Here is a 20,693-nt window from a genome sequence, read left to right on the forward strand (position 1 = left end):
ATCATGACCAGTTAGATCATTCTGGATCATAATAATACAAAATATTTGTCAAGAATGTGCATTGAAATTTATGTGCTACTTGTTCTCAAAAGAATTAGATAAGAAAACATCACTAGCTATGCTTAAAATCAGATCCGTGAATATATATAATGGATCAAGTTTATATATAGGCCTATTGAGACACCATGTGAATCAAATCAACACATTATGAAAGAAAGATGCATTTATAAAATGGTCACAAGGGTAATTATAATCAACTTGCCACCTGAAGTTTGCAAATATGTTCAAATAATTACATTGGGTGTATAAGTTCATAAGTTGTAGATTATGCAACCAATATGATTTTTGTTGAAGTAGCTAGTGATTGTTCCTCAACTTATCAATGATTATATGCTTAAAAGCTTTCATAAGTAGCTAGATCAAAATTTATGACAACAAAATTTTCGTTTTAGCATTGGGATAATTGATTTTATATGTTTTTGCATATAAATATATCAAACGAACAATGTATTTGCATATAAATATATCAAGTGAACAATGTATTGTGGATTCTCCTATTATAATTGGCTTTTAGTTAGGAGCCAAACATTTTCTATCTTAGAAGGTGCAATATCTATTATTCCACCACAATAATGCATATAGATGGATATTAAAAGCAAATTAGGATTAATATTGGATCATAACCTCCTTATTTTTGTTTGTTTCTATATGAAACAAAATAATATTTCTAAAGGAAACTTATGGATTTAAGAGACTTACATTGTATTCCCAACATGAGAGGGAAAAAATGAGTAGCTGGAAAAGACAACATATAGAATACATTTTTACTATTAAATGTAGACCCTCAAATATAGTAATATAAATTGGAAGTTTATAAAGTATTGCATTCATAAAATATTGCTAATATCTGCTAGATGTAATTACTGACTTAAATGAGAATTTTCAAATCTCATATTCTATCTAAAAGTACTCATATTCTTTGTAAGACATGCTAAAAGCTTGAGAGAATGATTGTAACACCCCGAATTTTATGACTTAGGATGAGCAGAAAAAAGAAAATTCGTTAAAATTAATTATTTACCAAATAAATTGGGAAAAATTATGGAATATTGATTTTAGGGTTTAGAGACATTTTGGAAAAGGTATTTCCCCAAAAATGGCTTAAATAATTTTAATAGCTAATTTTAAGAGAAAAATGGTTTATTTTCTCTGAAAATTATGGAAAAATACTTAGAGATTTATATTTAATCTAAAATTTTTAGGGAAGTTATTTTATGGGTCAAAGAAGATAATGGAGAAGGAAAATCCAAACAAAACATCATGGAAAAATTTCTGGATTTATTCTATAATTTCAGAAATTTAGTGAAAGGATGAAATTGGAAATAAGAATGTTTAGAGGGGCAAAATGGTCCATTAAGTCACACACTACACGTGCCATCTTCTTCATTAACAATCAGCTCACCGTGGCATTCTTTCATTTCCTTCCATCCGCGACAGTGAGAGAACTCGAGAGAGGGAGACAGACCGAGAGAGGGAACGGAGAAGGAGTAGTGCCGGAGGTGGTGATCTGAGGAGCTACACTTGCATGCAAACCGGTTAAACTGTCAAGGTGAGCATCCTGATCAACCTCCCACCATTTTCTTTCCTGTTATCCGAGTGGTTATGGCGTTTTTGAGGAGAGAGAGACAGAAGGGTAGTGAGAGAAAGTGATGGAAAGGATAAGAGGACCGATGGATTCGGATTCTATGGGTAGATTGAAGTGTTTGATGTTGGTTTTTAAGCATGCATGTGAGATTTCTTGCTGTGCTCTAGTTTGGCCGAACAGGGGGGCATCATGGTTTCTGTAAGAATGAATTTCGGTTCCTTATTTACTTAGTGAGAGGAGTTGATCTTGAGGCTGTAAGTTCATTTCTTCCTTCTGTTTTCTTGCTGGCCGAACTGACATAGCACGAAACATATATATATAAATATATGCATGTGCCGCAGGATCCAGAAGGAGTTTGTGTGTGACGGGTTGCTCTGTTTTTTTTTGAACCCGAGACAGGGGAGTGTATTCGGTGCTTGCATGTTGTTTACGTTAGTTTGCTGATGGGACTTTGTTACTGGTTACAGAGATTTTGGAGTGTATATATATATGAGGAAGAACCGAAGCTTGTGTGTGTGTGTATAATGTGTGTGCGTGCTTTGTTGCTGTCATGGGACTCGAATTCATGGAGCTAAGGGAAATGGTCACTGGTTAGATGATGACCGTTTTGGAGAGGAGACCGAACTGATATATATATATATATATATATGTATGTATATAGTTTCAGTATATGTAGCGATATATGACTTATATAGGATTTTGCACTGGATATATATTTCTTATATAAGGGCCGTGGGAAGCAATGGCTATGACTGGAAATTAAAGAAAAGATTAAGAGTTACTTGGAAGCAAATAAATGAAGGTTTAGTATTTAATAAGTGTAAGGATGCTTCTTTGCGTTAAGTAGTATTAACCTAGCTAAATAAATTTTGTTTGAGGCTGGGATGTAAGTTTAGGAATTTAATGTTTTGGTTGCCTAACATCCTTGAGGGTACGCTATTATTGAAATTAAGTTAATTACTGTTTTGAGGGAGAATTAAGAATGTTTAACTTATATTTAAGTTAGTCTTAAATCTGAAAATTTTTCTAGATTTAACTTGAAGGTTGAAAAGAGATGTTGTTGGGTATTTTTAAGTAGTGAAACTGAAAATTGATTGATACTCGATCATAATTATGAAGCAATAGTAATACATAATAAAATTTTGAGATAAGATTGTGTGTCTGTCTTAAGGTGGAAGTGCAGTGGCTGTTATATGCATTTAGATGTCTAGAAATTAGCTTGAAATGATTTAAGTATTGGAAGTGAAAAGTGATACATACACACATATTGAGGGAAGGAAAGAAACGTGTGAGGCTTGGAATGCAATGAACTTGAGTTTTGAATACTGGATATAAATGAAATGGAAAATCTGAAAGTTTAAGAAAGAAGCCTTTGATGGAGGGTTCAAAGGTTATAGATAGTATTTTAGATTAGAGATGTCTTGAAGTTAGGAATAATTTCTAGATTATGAAAGACAGAGGAGTTGATTTAAATTTTATTGTTGAAATGTGCTTGAGGTTACCAACCAATGGATAGGAATTTTAAATAATTAGAGGATAGGTTGGCAAGGATTAAAGTTTGTATAAGAGGATTATGAGGCTATGGGAGAATATATGCAATGTGTATGTGATTGAGCTATGAATAGATAGGGATTGTAAGCGGAATTGTGGACATTGTAATATATATACATATATATTTATATATCTTTAGTTTTTCCATAATGACCAACCACTTAATAAAAGTGGAGCCAGATTTGGAAAAGGGGATATGATGTTATCCTTAAATTATAATAAATAGAAATAGTGCTTTTGACCAAAATGACCAGTTACTAGGTAAAGTAACTGTTTGGGTCGAGATAAGGAAGAAAACTCTCCAAAGAGAAAAGTTTAAATAAGAAAAATTGTTCAGGATGACCAACTATTAAGTAAGGGTAGAGATTGAAAGAGATTGGGATTTAAAGAGAGTTATTTAATTTATAAATTATGTTGGATCAAGTATTAACCAACCCTTACTAATATAATAGGTTTTGATATCTGCAAAAGCCCACCGAAGAAGCTAAGAGAAAGGAAACAAGTAAGGTTTGATTTTGAAGCAGAAGGTTCAGGTAGTAGTTCTTTCCTACCTTACACTTGTGTATGATTACTGCATGTTTGTTTGTGCCATATTGCTATTTAAAGCATGAGAACATGTAATCTTTAATTCCTTGCATGGATTCTTTAGCCATGATCACGTGTGGCTGATAGACATGAGGCAGTATTTGCCAATTATTTGCGCGTTATTTATTCAGCTTGTCTATCTGTCACTGCGCATAAATGCTTAATTGCATTAGCTTGCAAGGTTATGTTCCACTTTGGCTTGTTTTGCATGCTTTATGTAATCTGCACATTTGTTTGATGGAAATTACTACTACGGGAATTCTTCGGAATCTCACCCTCCAATTTATGATGAACAGGGAAGGCTAGTAGCTCGAAGGACAAGGAGATTGTTTAAGAAGAAGGTGGGCTGGTTGAAGAGGAGAGATACCTGTTATAATTCTGTAAATTGTATAGCAAAATATATGGGCAAGTGACTTTACTTGCTTTATGTAAATATTATTTTGTGTACTCTATAAGGAGGAGAGCACTGCCAGCTGTAAGTATGCGTTGTCAACCAAAATGGTTACTATATTTTTAATATAATATTATGAGATTTTACAGTATAAAATCATTCTAGGTAATAATAGATTAAGTTGAAAGCAGGGTTGATATTGGATCACTCATCAATTATCTGAAGGTTTGAAATATTTGATCAACGGATTCCAATGTTAAAGGGGAAAAAAATTCCCTGTCTTTTCCCAGGACGGAAACCTGGCGTTAGTGATTCACAGATGTTAAAATGATCCTATTAGTATATATAAAAGTAAGATGTTGCAATGATTGGTTCCAAAAGAAAAGAAAAGGGAGCAAATGATTAAGATGATCATACTAAGGAGACATGAATTGTAAAAGAGGCTAAGATATAACTATTTGACCCTTGAAGAGGTTTAAAGGTTTGAAAGCAATAAAGATATCCTAATATGTTATGTTATAAAAGAAAAGAGAACCAATAGAAGAATAAAATTATTGACAATAATTTTAGTGATGATATCACATGATCAAATGAGGATCTTATATATAAGTTTGTCATGAGATACAGACAACAAGATAGTTGGCTAATAGAAAAGAAAAGATGCTCCCTAAACCATGATATAAGGTCCAAAAAAGAAAAGCCAAATGGGCGTTTTTATGAGAAAATAAAAATGCAATCTTACGGTGGATTAAATTCTTATTCATCATATCAATCTGACAGTTTAATAATATATGAAAATATTTCATATGCGTCTAGGAAATATGGTGACTCACTATACATTGAAATTTTATATAAATCCCAAAAAAGACTCAAATCCTTGTGTGAGGGATAGATTTGGTTCACAATATATAAAAATCCCTAAAAGACTCAAGTTTCTGGAAGCATACAGTTATGCTCTCAAGAACACTACTCAATTAAGTTAAATAAGTTTCTATATGAAGGCGTACATGGTATAACCGATTTAGTAAATATCGGTTAAACCAATGATATAAAAATATTCCAAATTGCCCATATACAAAAAGATCGGAAAATCAGTTTGTTATCATTGCTATTTATGTTAACGATATAAATAGCATCAAAACTTATGAAAAATTTACAAAAGCTATGAATTGCTTAAAAGAAAAAGAATTTGAAAAGAAAGATTTGAAAAGAAAAATATAGATAAGTCATATCCATTATGTGGATAAGTCACATATATTATGTGCTTTAATAGTTACAAGATCTTTAGATGTGGACTAAATATCATTATGTGGATAAGTCACCTCCAGAAGGGGATGAAAAAATACTTGGTCTAGAAATACCATATTTTAATATTGCTGGCACACTTATATATCTATTTAGCCATACAAAACTTGATATATCATTTTCCAATTAGCATGATATAGTTTTTTTACGAACATGAAGACATTGGAATAAAGTTAAGAACTTTTTTTGTTACTTTCAGGGCACAGTGGAGGTGATATTATTTTATCTAAATGTACCCAAGACTAATATTACTACTATGTAGATAAAGTATTCTTGTTTAATCCTCAAGTCAAAAGATTACAGTATGATCTACCTGTGAGTAAACCACAAAAGGACTATTTGTCTCATAATTTTTAAAAGATTATGAAATTAATATTTGACATTTTTATCTCACTACAACATTTGAAAAGCTTGTTCGTTATATAGACTTTGCAAACTCAAATATGTCAACTGATATTGCCAAGAGGGGAAGTTGATACACATTGTATTCTCTTTTCCTTGTCTATGGTTTTGTTTCACTAGGTTTTACTAGCAAGGCTTTTAATGAGGCAGTACTATATAGTATATCAATGAATAATGTAGTCTTTTTCTTCTACTAGGTTTGTATCCCACAAGATTTTTCCTAGTTGAAGTTTTTTTAATGAGGCACATTAATCTATAATGAACATTTAAGGGGGAGTGTTATGAATATAATAATATCTTTGTTGATGCCTATATATCTCCCATTATCTCCTATATCACCTATCATCTCCAATATCTATCATTACCTCTATATCCTATAATTATTTTCTATTATTATGTAATCTATAGATTCTGTCAAAGATGTAAAGATGTGCTTATAAATAGATGTCTTGTATCATGCATTCAGTACCTTAAATGAAATGAGAAATAATCCTGTATTCTATTCTCCCTTATTCTCTTCTCTTATTTTCTCCTCTTTCTTTAGTTTTATAACACTCATCTAATTCCTTCGTATTTTGTACGCAAATTTCGCCATGGCACCTATTGTTACTTCTCAAACCTTTCTATTTAGGGTTTTCCTCCTTATCTTTCCTTCTGTCCAATTCCAAACCTCCATGGCCTAACCTTGAAGCTTGAAACCACGTAAGGAGCAAGTCAATCACCTTGCTTTTGCTAAAAGCTACCACAAGGCATACGGCTATTTCAGAGACAATGAAGATGATGATATGGAATCAGAAATAAGGAAGTTTCAGGAATCCTATCGGCTTAATGTTTCAGGAAAACTTGATCATGAAATGATCAAGACAATGAAACAACCCAGATGTGGTGTGCCAAATCAAATATCTAGCACGAGCATTTTCAATAATTAAAGTATGCCTTTTTCCCAAATAGTCCTACATGGCCTCTTTCTGAGAGAAGTTTCACTTATAGCTTCAACCCTTCTGGTATCAATGGCAATGCATCACTAGAGGAATTAAGATAGGATTTTCCTCTAGTATTCAAACAGTGGACCAGAAGTCACAAAATTCAAATTCAATGAGGTTACTCCTGGGAAAACCGACACTGTGATATGGTTATATAGTGGTAATCATGGCGACCTCAGTCCATTCAATGGCCCTTCAGGGGTTTGGGCACATGCTTTTCAGCCAACACATGGAAGGCTTAACTTTGATGCAGATGAGCGTTGGAGCAACATACAACCAACGACAACTGACCAAGTTGATTTGGTGACAATAGGGTTACATGAAGCTGCACACATTCTGGGACATCAACGTTGTCAAAATCCAAATGCGGTGATGTTTGCACTTATAGGTAGGGCAAAATAGGAGGATTCTAACTACTGATGATATTACAAGCATACAAACCTATCCGCTAATTACCGAAGATTTTGGATTGTAGAATATCTTATTGCAAATTATTTCATTGCTAATTTTTGAGGAACTACTAAGATGAATTCTGTTGCTAAATTTATCGACAAAATTTTTCCTAGTTGTGGAATTCCATTCTATTGCTAAATTCCACCATTAATCTGTTAGTATTTATGTTGCTAAATTTTTAGAGACGAAAATTAACAATGAAAAAAATCATGTTACTAATTTTTATTACTAATCTGTCACTAATTTCTTTCATAAAATTTTTAGCAATGGAATAATTTTCTTTTGGTGTAAATTCAGAGTATACCTAAATTACTTTGGACTCAAGACTAATTTTTATTAGGCTAGGGGCGTTAAGGTTTAAACCCTCCCAATAAATACGTTTCCAAAAATTTGAACTTGTCTTATCCTTCTTAAGAGGGGGTGAAATTGTTTACCATCCCAACTTACAACTTGTTAGTAGCAATGGAATAATTTTCATCACGAAATTTTAAGATTAGGACAAATTCCATGATGCTAAATTTTTGCGCTAATTTCCATCATTGAAAATTTTAGCTACGGAATTATGTTGTTGCTAATCCGTCACTTCAAATCATAATCATGTAACTATTTATATAATAACATAATTAATAATATAATAATTAAATATATTTTAATTACAAAATAAATTGATATATTAATGACAAATTAACTTGTTCAATTAGACTTTTATTATTCATATTTCATAAGTTCTAAATTTTTTTATTCTGAAATTTGTTTCTTTGTCACCTTGCTATAATTTTGTTATCATTTATTATATAATAATTTAACTACTATTAATTTAATTTAATAATTTCGGTTATACTTATCAGTGACAATAATTTTAACATATGTTCATTTAAAATTAATAATAATCATTTAATGAATATTAATATTTTGACATATTTAACATTTTGATCAATCATTTAATTAATTGAATAAGTACATTATTTTTGCATCTAATCAACTAAAACCCATATTTAATACTTCAACAGTTGAACATCCATTTTAAATATTTTTTTAATTTATTCATTTTTATTAGACGGATGTACGTATAACCCTAATTTACTTATCATTTAATTAAGTTTTAATATTTTATTGACCATTAAGAAAAGTTGAGTGATTAATTTCAAATGCTAATGTAAGATGTGAGTAAATAGCATAAGCAATAAGAAGAATTACAATGAGATCTCAAAAAAGAAAAATAATTACAAAACAAGTTCTAGAAGTTATCATTTTTTTTACTTTGAAACTTATCATTACAGACTACTTAGGTTATTATTAAAAAATTTTAGTAATTATTTTCTTTATTTAGGACCTCATTGTAATTCTTCCTTAGCAATAAGTACCAACTCCAAGACTCCAAGCAATAAGGGTCTATTTACAAATGAGAGAATAAAAATAAAAACAATTTTTTGCCAACAAAAATAAAAACAATTAATTGAGAGGACAATTAATTGAGAGAAATGACTATAAATATGTCAAATCATCTCAAAATGACAAGACCGCATAATTATTCATTAAAATGAATTTATGAAATTGAATTTCGATTGAATCATTTAATTTAATTAGATCCAATCCTAACATGAATTTGGTTATGCTGACAACTTGTATATGGGAATTTTAATTATTGCAAAGATTCACAGATAATATATTGCATACATATTTTTGGCATAAATCCTGTATTTCAGCAAACCAAAAAAGATATTCCTTTCGGTTCAAAATAGAAGATAAATTTTATTGGAGGGGCTTGATTTCTTTATAAGATAACATTCATTTTCGTCAAAACATTTAATGAGTTTCTTTTTTCAATTTTTCCCCCTCATATATTCTTTTTTCTTTTTTATTCATTTATTGTAACTTTTACTTATTCTCTTCATTAATAAAGGCATATTTGGAGAGAAAAATATACACATTACATATTTATTTTTTAAATTAATTTTAACTAATTTGTGGATAAAAATATGTGGATAAAGTTTATCTTATATTTTGAACTGAAGGAAGTATCTAGCATGCATGTTTTATAAAATACTCCCTCCAAATTTTAATGAGACATTTTTAGAAGTTTTCATTGGCACTTAACATAAGATACTTTTATAGAATTAACAAATTATTTATAATTTATTGTTAAAATGTCCATATATCTAATTGATTTATCTGGGGGCATATCCGACTTTAATGTTCAAATATTATATAAATAATTTTAATTAAAAGTCGTGCAGATGGTTATAATCACTTTTGACATATCACGATTATTAACTAATCTCAGTAATCTTTTCTCAATTCGTATAATTCAATTAAAAATGTCTCATTTAATTATTTACTTACAAATCCCAATGCACATTGATGTACAGGCAGGAATGACTGCTTGCGATCAACATTCATAAATTAAATCAATCTTACCAACTACAAATTATATAGGCAGGTATTGTTTATAGCACTGTAGATGAGTTTTCCCATCATCCCTATCTTTATATTTAAGTTCGAACATCATGTTCATATATTTTAATCACCAAAAAAAAAAAAAACAAAGTGAAGAGAGGGATAATTATTTAAGGCCAAAAACGAGAGGAATATAATTATTTTCATACTTCAATCGTTTAAAAGAAGAAAAAAATGTAAAAATGAAGAGAGGGAGATTTGTATATTTTTTATTTATTGCAATATGGGACTTAAAGTGAAAATCTTTTCTTTTAAATATATGCATATTCATAGTTTAATCATTCAAAGAAGAAGATTGAAAAAAAATGAAGGAAAGAAGTTTTAGTTTCAAACTTTGAATTAGGAAACCATAAAAGGATAGAAGATGAAAATTTATTATCCACCACTAACAAAAATTTGACTTTCAGTGGTGTAGTGGTGATAGCCGCTGTGAAAGTCCAAAAGTGACATTTTGTCGCTGCTAGGTCACTGCCCAAGCAGCCATAGTTGAAACTTATCAGTGACGACTTACAAAGTCATTGTTAAAAGTCTATTTTCAGCGACGACTAGTACTTAGAGACAATACAATCTTGACTTTCTTTCCTAAGCTTGAATATGACAAAAACCAAGGGACTGTAGGAGGTATAGCAAGCATAGTCAGTAGTCTGGTCTAATGTATGCTATGTTGTGTACTCGACCTAACATGTGCTTCACAAGGTCCTTTCAGCGGTGACATAATGTCGCCATTAAAAGGTAATGAGATTATTACCAGCAAATGTCACCACTGAAACATAAGAATTGGTAGCGACAATTGTCGCCGCTAAAGCTTGTTTAACGGTGATTGTAAAAAACCTCAATCAGTGGCAAAAGAAGTGTTGCTGCTGAAACAAGTAACTAGCAATGACAGATTATCGCTGTTGATTACCATTTTTAGCAGCAACATTTTTCGAATAAGCCATATTAAGTTGTATAGTTCTTTCAAGTTAGTTTCAAGAATTTGTTTAAAAATGCTTTGACTGTTTGAATTGGTCGATGACCCAATGGTTGGATTTTTTGCCTTAGTCATTGAGGAAACCAACTATGACTTTGCAAGTAAGATTTTTCATTGCCTTTCATTTAATGTCATGGCCCAACATTAGCTAGACATGTAAAAACAATGTAACCATCATTAATTTTCAACATTCTTGAAGAACCAAGACTATACTGAGTTGTGTAGAATTTTCAAGTGAATTTAACAAGTATTAACGCAGAATCACCTAGTGTCAGTTAATTACAAAGAAGAGTCAGATTTTTTTCAGCCTTTTATTTAATTAATCAATATTTTATTAAGTAAGCATAAATTTTTCCAGCACCCACATTTAAATAAATTCATCAAGCTCATCAAACTAAAATTTTAAGTTTGTTCAAATTTCCAGCACCCTTCTTGCGCTGCAAAAAGCTACTGTACATAAAAAGATTATCAAGATCCAATTAATATCCACATTCATGCAGCAACACAAATCCAGAGAAAATGAAATAGGATTCTATAATATATTCCTCCATACATACACACAGCAACCATCAAATTGGGAAGGGGTTTTAAAAAAGGCACCATAATTCCCAAAGAATAAAGAGAATAGGAGCAGATAAAAGAACTCACACAATCAAACACTACAAAAGTAAAGAAAGCTCCAAGGTCGTGTACTGTATCACAACAAACCAGAGGGAGAAGCAAATCTGAAAATGCCGAACAAGGAAGAAAAAAAAAATGCAGCACCATAAGACTTCGAGCGAAAAACAAGACCAACGCACATACATAGACGACGGCAAGGAAGGACGCCGAAAGCGATGGACTGAACATAAGAGCTAGCGTTTCCAAGTTTCAGATCGCGAAACTTCTCCTTGCTTTTGTCTGCGTCACTAGTCAATGAGAGGGAAGGTTTGTGGCAAATAGAATTTTTAGAGATTGGGCGGGTTAAACACATTGTTTTAGGTTGGGAAAACCATATTGGAGGTACCTATACTTTTTTTTAATTTTTAATTTGGTACCTATGTGTTTTTTGTTCTTAACTAAATCTTTATTTTTCCTCTATTAACATCATTAATCCTTATATAGAGACTAAAAATATCAATAGAACAAAGTTATAAGAGCTAATTTTACTAAAAAGATAAAATTAAATGTTTAATTAAAGGAAAAAAAATATATAGGTACCAAATTAAAAATGAAGAGAAAGTATAGGTACCTTCAATATGGTTTTCCCTTTTAGGTTTTAAATTGACAAAGGTTTATATATAAAAACAATTCATTCAACTTACCAAAACGCACGTGGCTTCACTGGCAAGGGAGGCGCTGAATGTTCACCAGGTCCTTTGTTCGAATTGGACTAGGCTCCTCTATACTATCCGTTTTATCTTCTTTCCCTCCACTACTTTCTTTTTCTCTTTACAACCATTGAATTAAAATTCTAATACTCCAGATTTAATATTTTATAACATTTTATAAAAATAAATATTATTATAAAAAATAGATAAATAAATTTAAACCATTAAAATCTAATTTGAACGGTTCATAGAGTTCATAGCTACATATCAAACATTTTAATAGTTTTAAATTTATTTATTTATTTTTGCAATAACATTATTTTTATAAGATGTTAAATCTGGACTATTAGAATTTTGATCCAATGGTTGTGAAGAGAAAAGAAGGGTAGGGGAGGGGAAGAAGATGGAAAGGGTAGTGGAGAGAATCCAAATCTAATTAGCTCTACTTGCATAAATTTCTTTCATTTTATTAAGGGAAAATGATAATAAAATACCTTCTGAATTTCAAAATGATAAATAAGGCATCTGAATAAACAAAATGACAAATAAGGCATTAGGTACCAATCTGGAATTTTGATTTTTGGTCTCAAAACATGTTGCAAAACCCATTAATGAAGTAGTAACTCTCACTATAAAAGTTGTAAATCTCACTATGTGTTTTGTGAAATTCAGTGTGGAATTGTATTGTTTTTTATAAAAAAGTTGCCCAACTCCTCAAAACAGGTTGCAAAACCTATTGACCAAGTAGTAAATCTTACTATGAAAGTTGTAAACCCCACTATGTGTTTGTAAAATTCGGTAAAACTTGCCCAACCCTTCAAAACAGGTTACAAAACCTATTGACGAAATAGTAACTCTCACTATGAAAGTTATAAAACCCACTATGTATTTTGTAAAATTCAACATCAAAATCCCAGATTAGTACCTGATGTCTCTTTTATCATTTTGTTTATTAAGATGTTTTATTTGTTATTTTGAAATTCAGAAAGTATTTTATTATCATTTTTCCTTTTATTAATTGATCATTTTATTTTATTTTTTTCAATAAAAGAAGAATTTGGGGAGCTGTAGTACGTTGTCCTCCAAGTCGAGAGAGAGTCAACGTCAACTTATAAAAATGATATTAAAAAGAAAAACAAAAGAACAAAAGAAGGGGGGAGCGCGCATCTTTCCTCAAGGATGCATTTTCAGCTTGTACAACCACCTTGCTGGAACACGATGCTGCTTTGACTTCGCCATTCGCCAAGGAAATCGAAATCTTCAAGTTGGTGTATCCCTTCTGGCCAATAAGAAAAAGGTGGTTTTGCTTCTGCTAAATATATCTTCCTTGGTTTTTGCTTCGATCAGTGCAATTGACTCAACTTCTTGAGAACTAAGAATCAATCACGGTTGAGATATCTTTTAGGTTGTATAAAAAGGTAATTTATTAGATCTTACCTGCAAGTCTAAGCTGATCTAGTCATGATATAAAGTATCTGAACTGAGTTCTTTTCCTCTTGCTATTCTTGATATGGTAATATATGAGTTAGTTCATAAGAGTTAGAACACAGGCTTGATGGGTCTCCTGTGTCTCTCTTCTGGGTTTTATTTGGAACAGAGATCAGGTGTACGAGTTCATGCGCGATATTCTTTAGTGTGTAACTCAATACCCATTTAGTTTACAGTGCTTTTGGTAAATCTGACAGTTTAGGGATTTATTTAGGTAATGAAATATTATGGAAATTGTAATTACATAAGGAGTCTTAAATTTTCCATTTGTCTCCGTAACTGTAATGTTTTCGTTTCTATTATAGGTGCACGAAGTTGAGTTCTTGTGTTTAAGATTCTGATCCCCAAATTTGGTCTCCCCTTTAATTCAATTGTAGCCTGCTTTGAAAGATGTGAAAAAATCCTTTATTCATCGTCAAAATTGGCGTGTCATAATTGAAGTGATATTTTGCATAACTTCTTGAGGCAAGTCTTTTGTGTTGCAGTTTGCCAAGGATTTGAATATTTTATCATGAATCCAGTTAAGGTCACAATGATGCTATTGTTATAATGAATTCAAAAGCTGTTCTAATATGTATGACTACCACCTGTCAAAGTCAAATCTTTGTTGTTTAGAGCTTATTGGTCATCACTATCATGAAGGTTCCTGCACAAGAAGAGCATCATCATTATACCATACAGAGATTACAGAACAAGTATCCTACCACTGTTTTGTTAGCTAGAAACTGATGAGGTCGAAGAATTAAATTAAAACCAATGTGAATGGAAAAGAGCCTCATCTCTTGTATAAACTTGTATTATAAGTAGGTTTATCAACTTAGATGTAATTTTTTGCTGACACGAAATTTTCTGCAGGTTTGCTCTTCCTATTGATTCAAGAAGGAAGCACAAGAATCAGAATGGTTGAGTCAATTGTGTCCTATGCAGTAGAGAGACTTGGTGATCTTCTGATTGGAGAGGCCAGTTTGTTACTAGGAGTGGGTGATAATGTCAGACAGATGCAAGTGGAACTGAGGCGGATGCAATGTTTCCTGAGAGATGCTGAGAAAAGGCAACATAAAGATGAGAGTATACGAAATTGGGTATCAGAGATAAAAAATATAGCCTATAAAGCTGAGGATGTGATTGAAAATTATGCCCTCTACAAGCCTCGTGAGAAAATCAAACATCTTCATCATGTTGGTTCTGAGATTGCATACATCAAATCTCAGATATCCGACCTCACAAGGAGCTTGCAAACTTATGGTTTGAATCAAACAACAGAGAGAGAACCAGATGTTGCTAATGAGATGCAAAGGCAATTGAGAATGTCATATTCTCATATTATTGAAGAGTATATTGTTGGATTAGATGAGGACATAAACCAAGTAGTGGGATGGCTAGTGAGTAATGATAGACATCGTCGAGTTGTGTATATATGTGGGATGGGTGGTCTTGGTAAAACAACACTCGCAAAAAAAGTTTACCATCATGATTCCATTAGGCGCCACTTTGAGGGTTTTGCTTGGTCCTACATATCTCAACAATGTAAGAAGAGAGATGTTTGGGAGGGAATTCTAATCAAATTGACTTCCCCATCAAGAGAGGAGAGGGATGAGATATCGAACATGAGAGATGAAGAGTTAGCAAAAAAGTTGTATAAAATTCAACAGGAGAAGCAATGTTTGATAATCTTGGATGATATTTGGGGAACCGATGCATGGGACCTTCTATGTCCTGCCTTCCCATCAGAAAATAGCCACAGTAAAATTGTATTCACATCTCGCAAAAAAGATGTAGCATCATATGTGGATACTACTGGCTTGCTTCACGAATTAGGGTGTTTAAAAGAAGAAGAAAGCTGGGAATTGTTTAAGAGAAAAGCTTTTCCAAGAAGAGATTATACAGGTAATTTGACAATAGTAATCACTAAGCAAGCTCATTTCTTCTTCTTGTACTATAGTCCAATTTATTTATTTCATCATTTACACACATTAAACGGCACAGTTAGCTAAACGTAGGTTGTTAAATTTTATTGAAATTCCATTCTAATTAGTCACATCAACACTAAAGTGCATTAATTTGGAAAATAAAAGGTACTTCCATGTTAAGCTGACCATTTTTTTTTGTTTTTGGTTTAAATATTAGTAAAGCCCACTGGAAAAGATTCCATTGAAAGAATATCCTCTGTAACATTGAGTTAACTATCAACATTGATAACACTAAATTCTTACTTGTAACATTAAGTTTAAGTTGAACCTGGGCCAAATTTCTACTGTTTATGCATTAATATATTGGGTGAGTTAAAGGACTGAGAGGCAAAATTAAACTACTCATATGCCATTGGCGGAGAAGCTTCTAGAAACGTCCTTGTAAGCTGTATTAGCCGTATACACGGACAAGACATGTTTACTCTTCAAAGATGCATAATATCATGTCACATCTTTTCTTTATATTGTTTGTTCGTTGGATTCTATCTGGCCAATGTTATACAGAACAAGATGTGGTTTGTGGAAATTTTGTCATGTTTTAATCGTTATGCCTTATGACCATCTTCTACTAACTTGTAACTGAGATAATGATTCTTGAAAGAACATTATCACTTTGTACTCTTGAGCAATGAATAATTGGTGGTTATGCTGATTATGATGTACGTTAAGTTGGCCGTTTTGTCTTTAAATAATAGCAAGACCCATTGGAATTGATTCCATTGAAAGATTATCCTCTGTAACATTAAAAATATTTGTCAACTATGAACATCGATGGCACTAGATTTCTACTTCTAAGACCTGGTTATCATTGAAAGTTTTATTTGACTGTCAATATTGATAACATTAAATTTCTGCTGTTAACGTTGACATTGTTCTTCAAGTGATACAGTGTCCAAAATTTCTACTCATTATGGATTAAAATAGTGGTTGAACAGAAGGGCTTAGAAGCAAAATTAAACTATTCATATGCCATTAACACTAAAACTCCTGGAAACATCCCCATAATCTCTGTTAGAAACATATATGGATCAGATGTACTTAATCTTCACATATGCATAAATCATTTATGAAATACTGTTCTCTCAAATCATGATAGCTCTAAGATTCATAAGATCCATAATGTGATGTCAGATCGTTGCTGTTTTCTTTCTTTGGTTCATTGGAGGCTAACTGGCTTATGGGATCCAGGAAAAGACCATAGAAAAGTTGTCTGCATTGGAAATTACATCTGTCATAGTTTAATAATTGACTTATGACTCTACTAAAGTATGTTCGAATAATGAATTACTGGTGGATATTATTATTATTTAATCTCATATCAGCTTAATGACAATCTCTGAATATGAAAAGAATGACGAAATAATGTAAAATTTTATTTTTCTGTAATGTTATTATATGCATTATCTAGCTAGGAGGATTACTGTATGTCCCATGGTGCTGCTTGCTATTTGTTATTGAGTACCTTTATCTGATATATGCAGAGTTCAGAGTTGATCCTGACTTCGAAGAATTAGGCAGAGAAATGGCTGGAAAATGTGCTGGTTTGCCTTTGGCCATCATTGTGCTTGGAGGTCTCTTGGCCTCAAGTGTAACATTGGAGCATTGGGAAATGATAAATAAATATATGACGACTTACCTAATAACGGGAGAAGTACAGAAAGAGTCAAGATTAGCTAAGGTGTTGGCTCTAAGTTACAATGACCTGCCTTATCATCTAAAACCTTGTTTCCTCTATTTGAGCCAGTTTCCTGAAGACTCTGAAATATCAACAAAAAAGTTAATTCGGTTATGGGTTGCAGAAGGTGTAGTTGCATCTCAGTATGAGACTGAAAGAGGAGAGATAATGGAGTGTGTCGCAGAACTCTATCTAAATGACTTGATAAGCAGGTGCATGGTTGAAGTTGGTCAGATGGGGTCAAGTGGAAGGATTAAAACCTGCCGACTCCATGACTTAATGCGTGAATTGTGTTTGTCAAAAGCAAAACAAGAAGGTTTTCTCCATATTATTGGTGGTTTGCCACAAAATGGGACCAGTGGTTCTTCTTCAGCTTGTACGTTGGATGCAAAACCATCAGGCGTTGTTCGCCGACTTGCTGTCTTCTTGGATCAGAATGTCGATCATTTGATTCCAAGTGATCATAAAGCAAACAAAGGCCTTCGGTCTCTGCTGTACTTTCATGAAAAGAAATGTAGATTGGGGGACTTGCAGTTACTCAAAAATGTTTTTGAGAATTACAGATTGCTAAGAGTTCTCAATTTTGAAGGAATCAAGGGAAAAGAGGGAGATTGCTTGCCAAAAGAAGTGGGGGATCTGTTGTTTTTGAAGTTTCTGAGTCTAAGGAGAACTTATCTACAAATATTGCCGTCTTCCCTAGGCAATTTGAAGAACTTGCAGACCCTGAATTTGCAAACTATAACTAAGGTAACTTGGGATTCAACTGTACAAATTCCAAATGTCATATGGAAGTTGAAACGGTTGAGACATCTTTATCTTCCCAATTGGTGTGGGAATATAATTGACATCCTTCAATTGGAAGATCTGGTCGACTTGCAAACACTAGTAAATTTCCCAGCCAACAAATGTGACGTAAAGGATTTACTGAGACTGAGCAAGCTGAGAAAATTGGTGTTAAATGATCCAAGGTATTTTCAAGATTTCAGTGAAATTTTCAGCCCTCCAAACAAGAAGTTGAACTACCTTCAATCTTTGTCCTTAAGAACAGATAAGTTTTCTTTTCCTGACAAGGTAGTGGATCTTGAAAAACTGGTGTTAGGCTGTCCTTCCCTCCACAAACTACAAATTGAAGGGCGGATACAAAGGCTTCCAGAAATCAGTTTGTTCCCTCGACAAATTGCCAAGCTAACATTGTGGGGTTCTAGATTAGTGGATGACCCAATGGTGACGTTGGAGAAACTGCCTAACTTGAAATTCTTAAGTGGATGGGAAATGTTCATTGGAAAGCAAATGGTATGCTCGCGAAATGGGTTTCCACAGCTGAAATTTCTATTACTTCGGGGCCTTCCTAATTTAGAGGAGTGGATTATAGAGGATCAAGCCTTTCCTAAACTTTATCGATTATCAATAGTTGATTGCAACAAGTTGAAGACAGTTCCTCATGGACTGAAGTTTGTTGCTGGTCTTCGTGAGATTGAGATCAGATGGATGCCTAAATCTTTCAAGAGCAGGATAGGAAGGGGTGGAGAGGATTATGATAAAGTCCAACATGTGCCATATATCGCTTTTCTGAACTAAGCTGCTAATATCAATGGTTGAATTGTCAGGTACAATTCCTTTTTTTTTTTTTTTAAATCGATCTTTTTTTTTCTATTTGTTGCCATTTTAATTTGTTAATTTGACAGCATCGACTTCCTGATATATTCATTCTTATATCATTTGTGTTAGTTGATTAATAAAATCTTTCAAACCCCTCCTCCTTGGGTAGAGAGAAGGAAAAATCAAAATCAGGGAATCACAGATTAACTGCAGAAAAGACCTTAAATTTGAAAGCCCCCCAAAAAGATCTAACTAGCTAAAAATTACCATTTACTCTTCCATTAGTTACAACGCAACCTTCTAAATATTATAATTTGGACTACCAGCTGATTATAGAACAATGGTTTCAAGAATTATCACTTAATCTCCTGTTAATTATAACGCGCTTTTCTGATTCTGATTATTTCCGTTTTGACCAACTAATACCCAAAGTTGTAATATTAGGAATTCTGAATTGTAATTAAAGGAAGAATAACTGATAACTTTAAAATTGTTTAGTCCTTGTGAGGTTTTTTCCGAATTTATGGTTTCCTGAATGTCATTATTCCCCCAAAAAAAAAAAAAATTCCAACATGCCTTGAACCTTGCAGATTCATTTTCCCTTTAAATTAAAAGATGGCACTTATCTCTTACAGCTCTGTTCATATGACAATAGAGAAGAGTAGATTATGAAGGTTATTTATCCTCCTTTTGCAGTCAAATCATAGAAGCAATGCATTGTTCTGGGGAAGCTGAAGTTGTGAACAAGTTTGAGTTGTGCGCCATCTTTGTTCATTTTCAATTTTCAAGTTCATGTAGTTCAGTATGAATGTGTGATTTGCAAGTCTCTGGTCTTGCTGCGGACAAGGAACAAAATTTACATTGTGGATTGTGATCCGACATTCATGTTATTTGTTTGATAACTGTAAGATTACTGCTCAGGTATATGTATGTGTTCAATGTTGGTTCGATTATAACTCAATAATAAATAAGCATTATCCATCTCAAATATATAAGTTGATAAGTTTGTTTTAGTTCTAAATGTAAGATCTCCATCTTGTTTTATAAATCTATAGTTACTTTTTCAAATAATTCTATTGATCACATATACTAAAGGAGTTTCATTAAAGATGATAGTTTTTCAAGTAAATAATTAAAATTATATTCTTAATTTCTAGTCAGCTTAACTCTTATAACAATAGAAAGAGTGCATCATTAGCAAATACTTATTGTCAGAGATGCTTTTCCTTTTGAGCTCGGGACTCTGTCCAAGCATAGCGGGTGATATTATTTCTTAAAAAAGCTTGCTGTTGACATCAGATACTTCTCTTGTTTTTTTTTTTTCCCTGAAAATAACAGATTTTTGTTTTGGCAGAATAATATCCATCAGACATGCAGCGTGCCACGGAATGTCTTGTTATCAGGTTTCAAAAATGATTGGCCTTTCTTAAAATTGTTATGAAAGTGCTAATAGCTATACATAAATTTATTTATTAAAATATCTTGAAGCGTACCTCTGCTGAGGATAATGACGAAAGAGGGCCAATCTTTGTCTATTTATATCCCATTCCATAGAGATAAACATCTTTTAAACTGAAAGAGGGTGATCTCACCATAAAATAAATTAAGCATGTCCCAGTATACCAACATGAACAAGATCTTTTATGCCATTGGAACATAAAGTGAAAAGATGCAAAATACAATTTTATCCTTGATCTTATTTAGTAGGTGGTGTATCAGCACTCTAATTTTTTTAGTTGTGTAATTTTACTTATAATTTTTTTTTATGCAATTATAGAAGAGAAAAATAAGATCACGGGTAAAATGATATTTTTATCTTAAGTAAAATCATGATAAGATTGAGAATGAGCATTATAGCATGCCAAGTATATGTAGGGGCATTATGAATTCTAAAAACATGTCTCAGGCA

At 32.4% G+C, this 20,693-nt stretch overlaps 2 protein-coding genes across 3 annotated transcripts; both read left to right on the plus strand.

Annotated features, from left to right (window-relative positions):
• The first annotated feature begins 6,472 nt into the window (after positions 1 to 6,472).
• On the plus strand, positions 6,473 to 7,264 carry LOC114715293 (metalloendoproteinase 1-like). The gene is made up of 3 exons (XM_028900091.1): positions 6,473 to 6,484; positions 6,587 to 6,764; positions 6,954 to 7,264. The coding sequence occupies exons 1-3, from the start codon at positions 6,473 to 6,475 to the stop codon at positions 7,262 to 7,264; spliced, it is 501 nt and encodes a 166-aa protein (XP_028755924.1).
• Positions 7,265 to 13,212: 5,948 nt separating this feature from the next.
• On the plus strand, positions 13,213 to 20,222 carry LOC114715303 (putative disease resistance protein At1g50180). 2 transcript variants are annotated; one of them, XM_028900104.1, is made up of 4 exons: positions 13,213 to 13,349; positions 14,396 to 15,427; positions 16,992 to 18,792; positions 20,139 to 20,222. In XM_028900104.1, exons 2-3 carry the CDS (start codon positions 14,440 to 14,442, stop codon positions 18,761 to 18,763), a joined length of 2,760 nt encoding a protein of 919 aa, XP_028755937.1. In that variant the 5' UTR covers positions 13,213 to 13,349; positions 14,396 to 14,439; the 3' UTR covers positions 18,764 to 18,792; positions 20,139 to 20,222. The 2 variants fall into 2 exon arrangements, with proteins under 2 accessions (XP_028755937.1, XP_028755936.1); XM_028900103.1 differs by lacking the exon at positions 20,139 to 20,222 and adding an exon at positions 19,481 to 19,765.
• Positions 20,223 to 20,693: the final 471 nt, after the last annotated feature.

This window comes from Neltuma alba, unplaced genomic scaffold (genome assembly GCF_004799145.2).
Source record: "Neltuma alba isolate B1F8T4 unplaced genomic scaffold, ASM479914v2 tig00011585_pilon, whole genome shotgun sequence".
Taxonomy (NCBI): Eukaryota; Viridiplantae; Streptophyta; class Magnoliopsida; order Fabales; family Fabaceae; genus Neltuma; species Neltuma alba.

What these genes read in the sequence shown, in the direction of transcription:
- LOC114715303 (XM_028900104.1), top strand. Translation starts at nt 14,440, where the DNA reads ATGGTTGAGTCAATTGTGTCCTATGCAGTAGAGAGACTTGGTGATCTT. An exon ending in TCCAAGAAGAGATTATACAG is followed by an intron (nt 15,428 to 16,991) that starts GTAATTTGACAA and finishes TGATATATGCAG; the next exon opens with AGTTCAGAGTTGATCCTGAC.
- LOC114715293 (XM_028900091.1), top strand. An exon ending in AATGAAACAACCCAGATGTG is followed by an intron (nt 6,765 to 6,953) that starts GTGTGCCAAATC and finishes ACAGTGGACCAG; the next exon opens with AAGTCACAAAATTCAAATTC.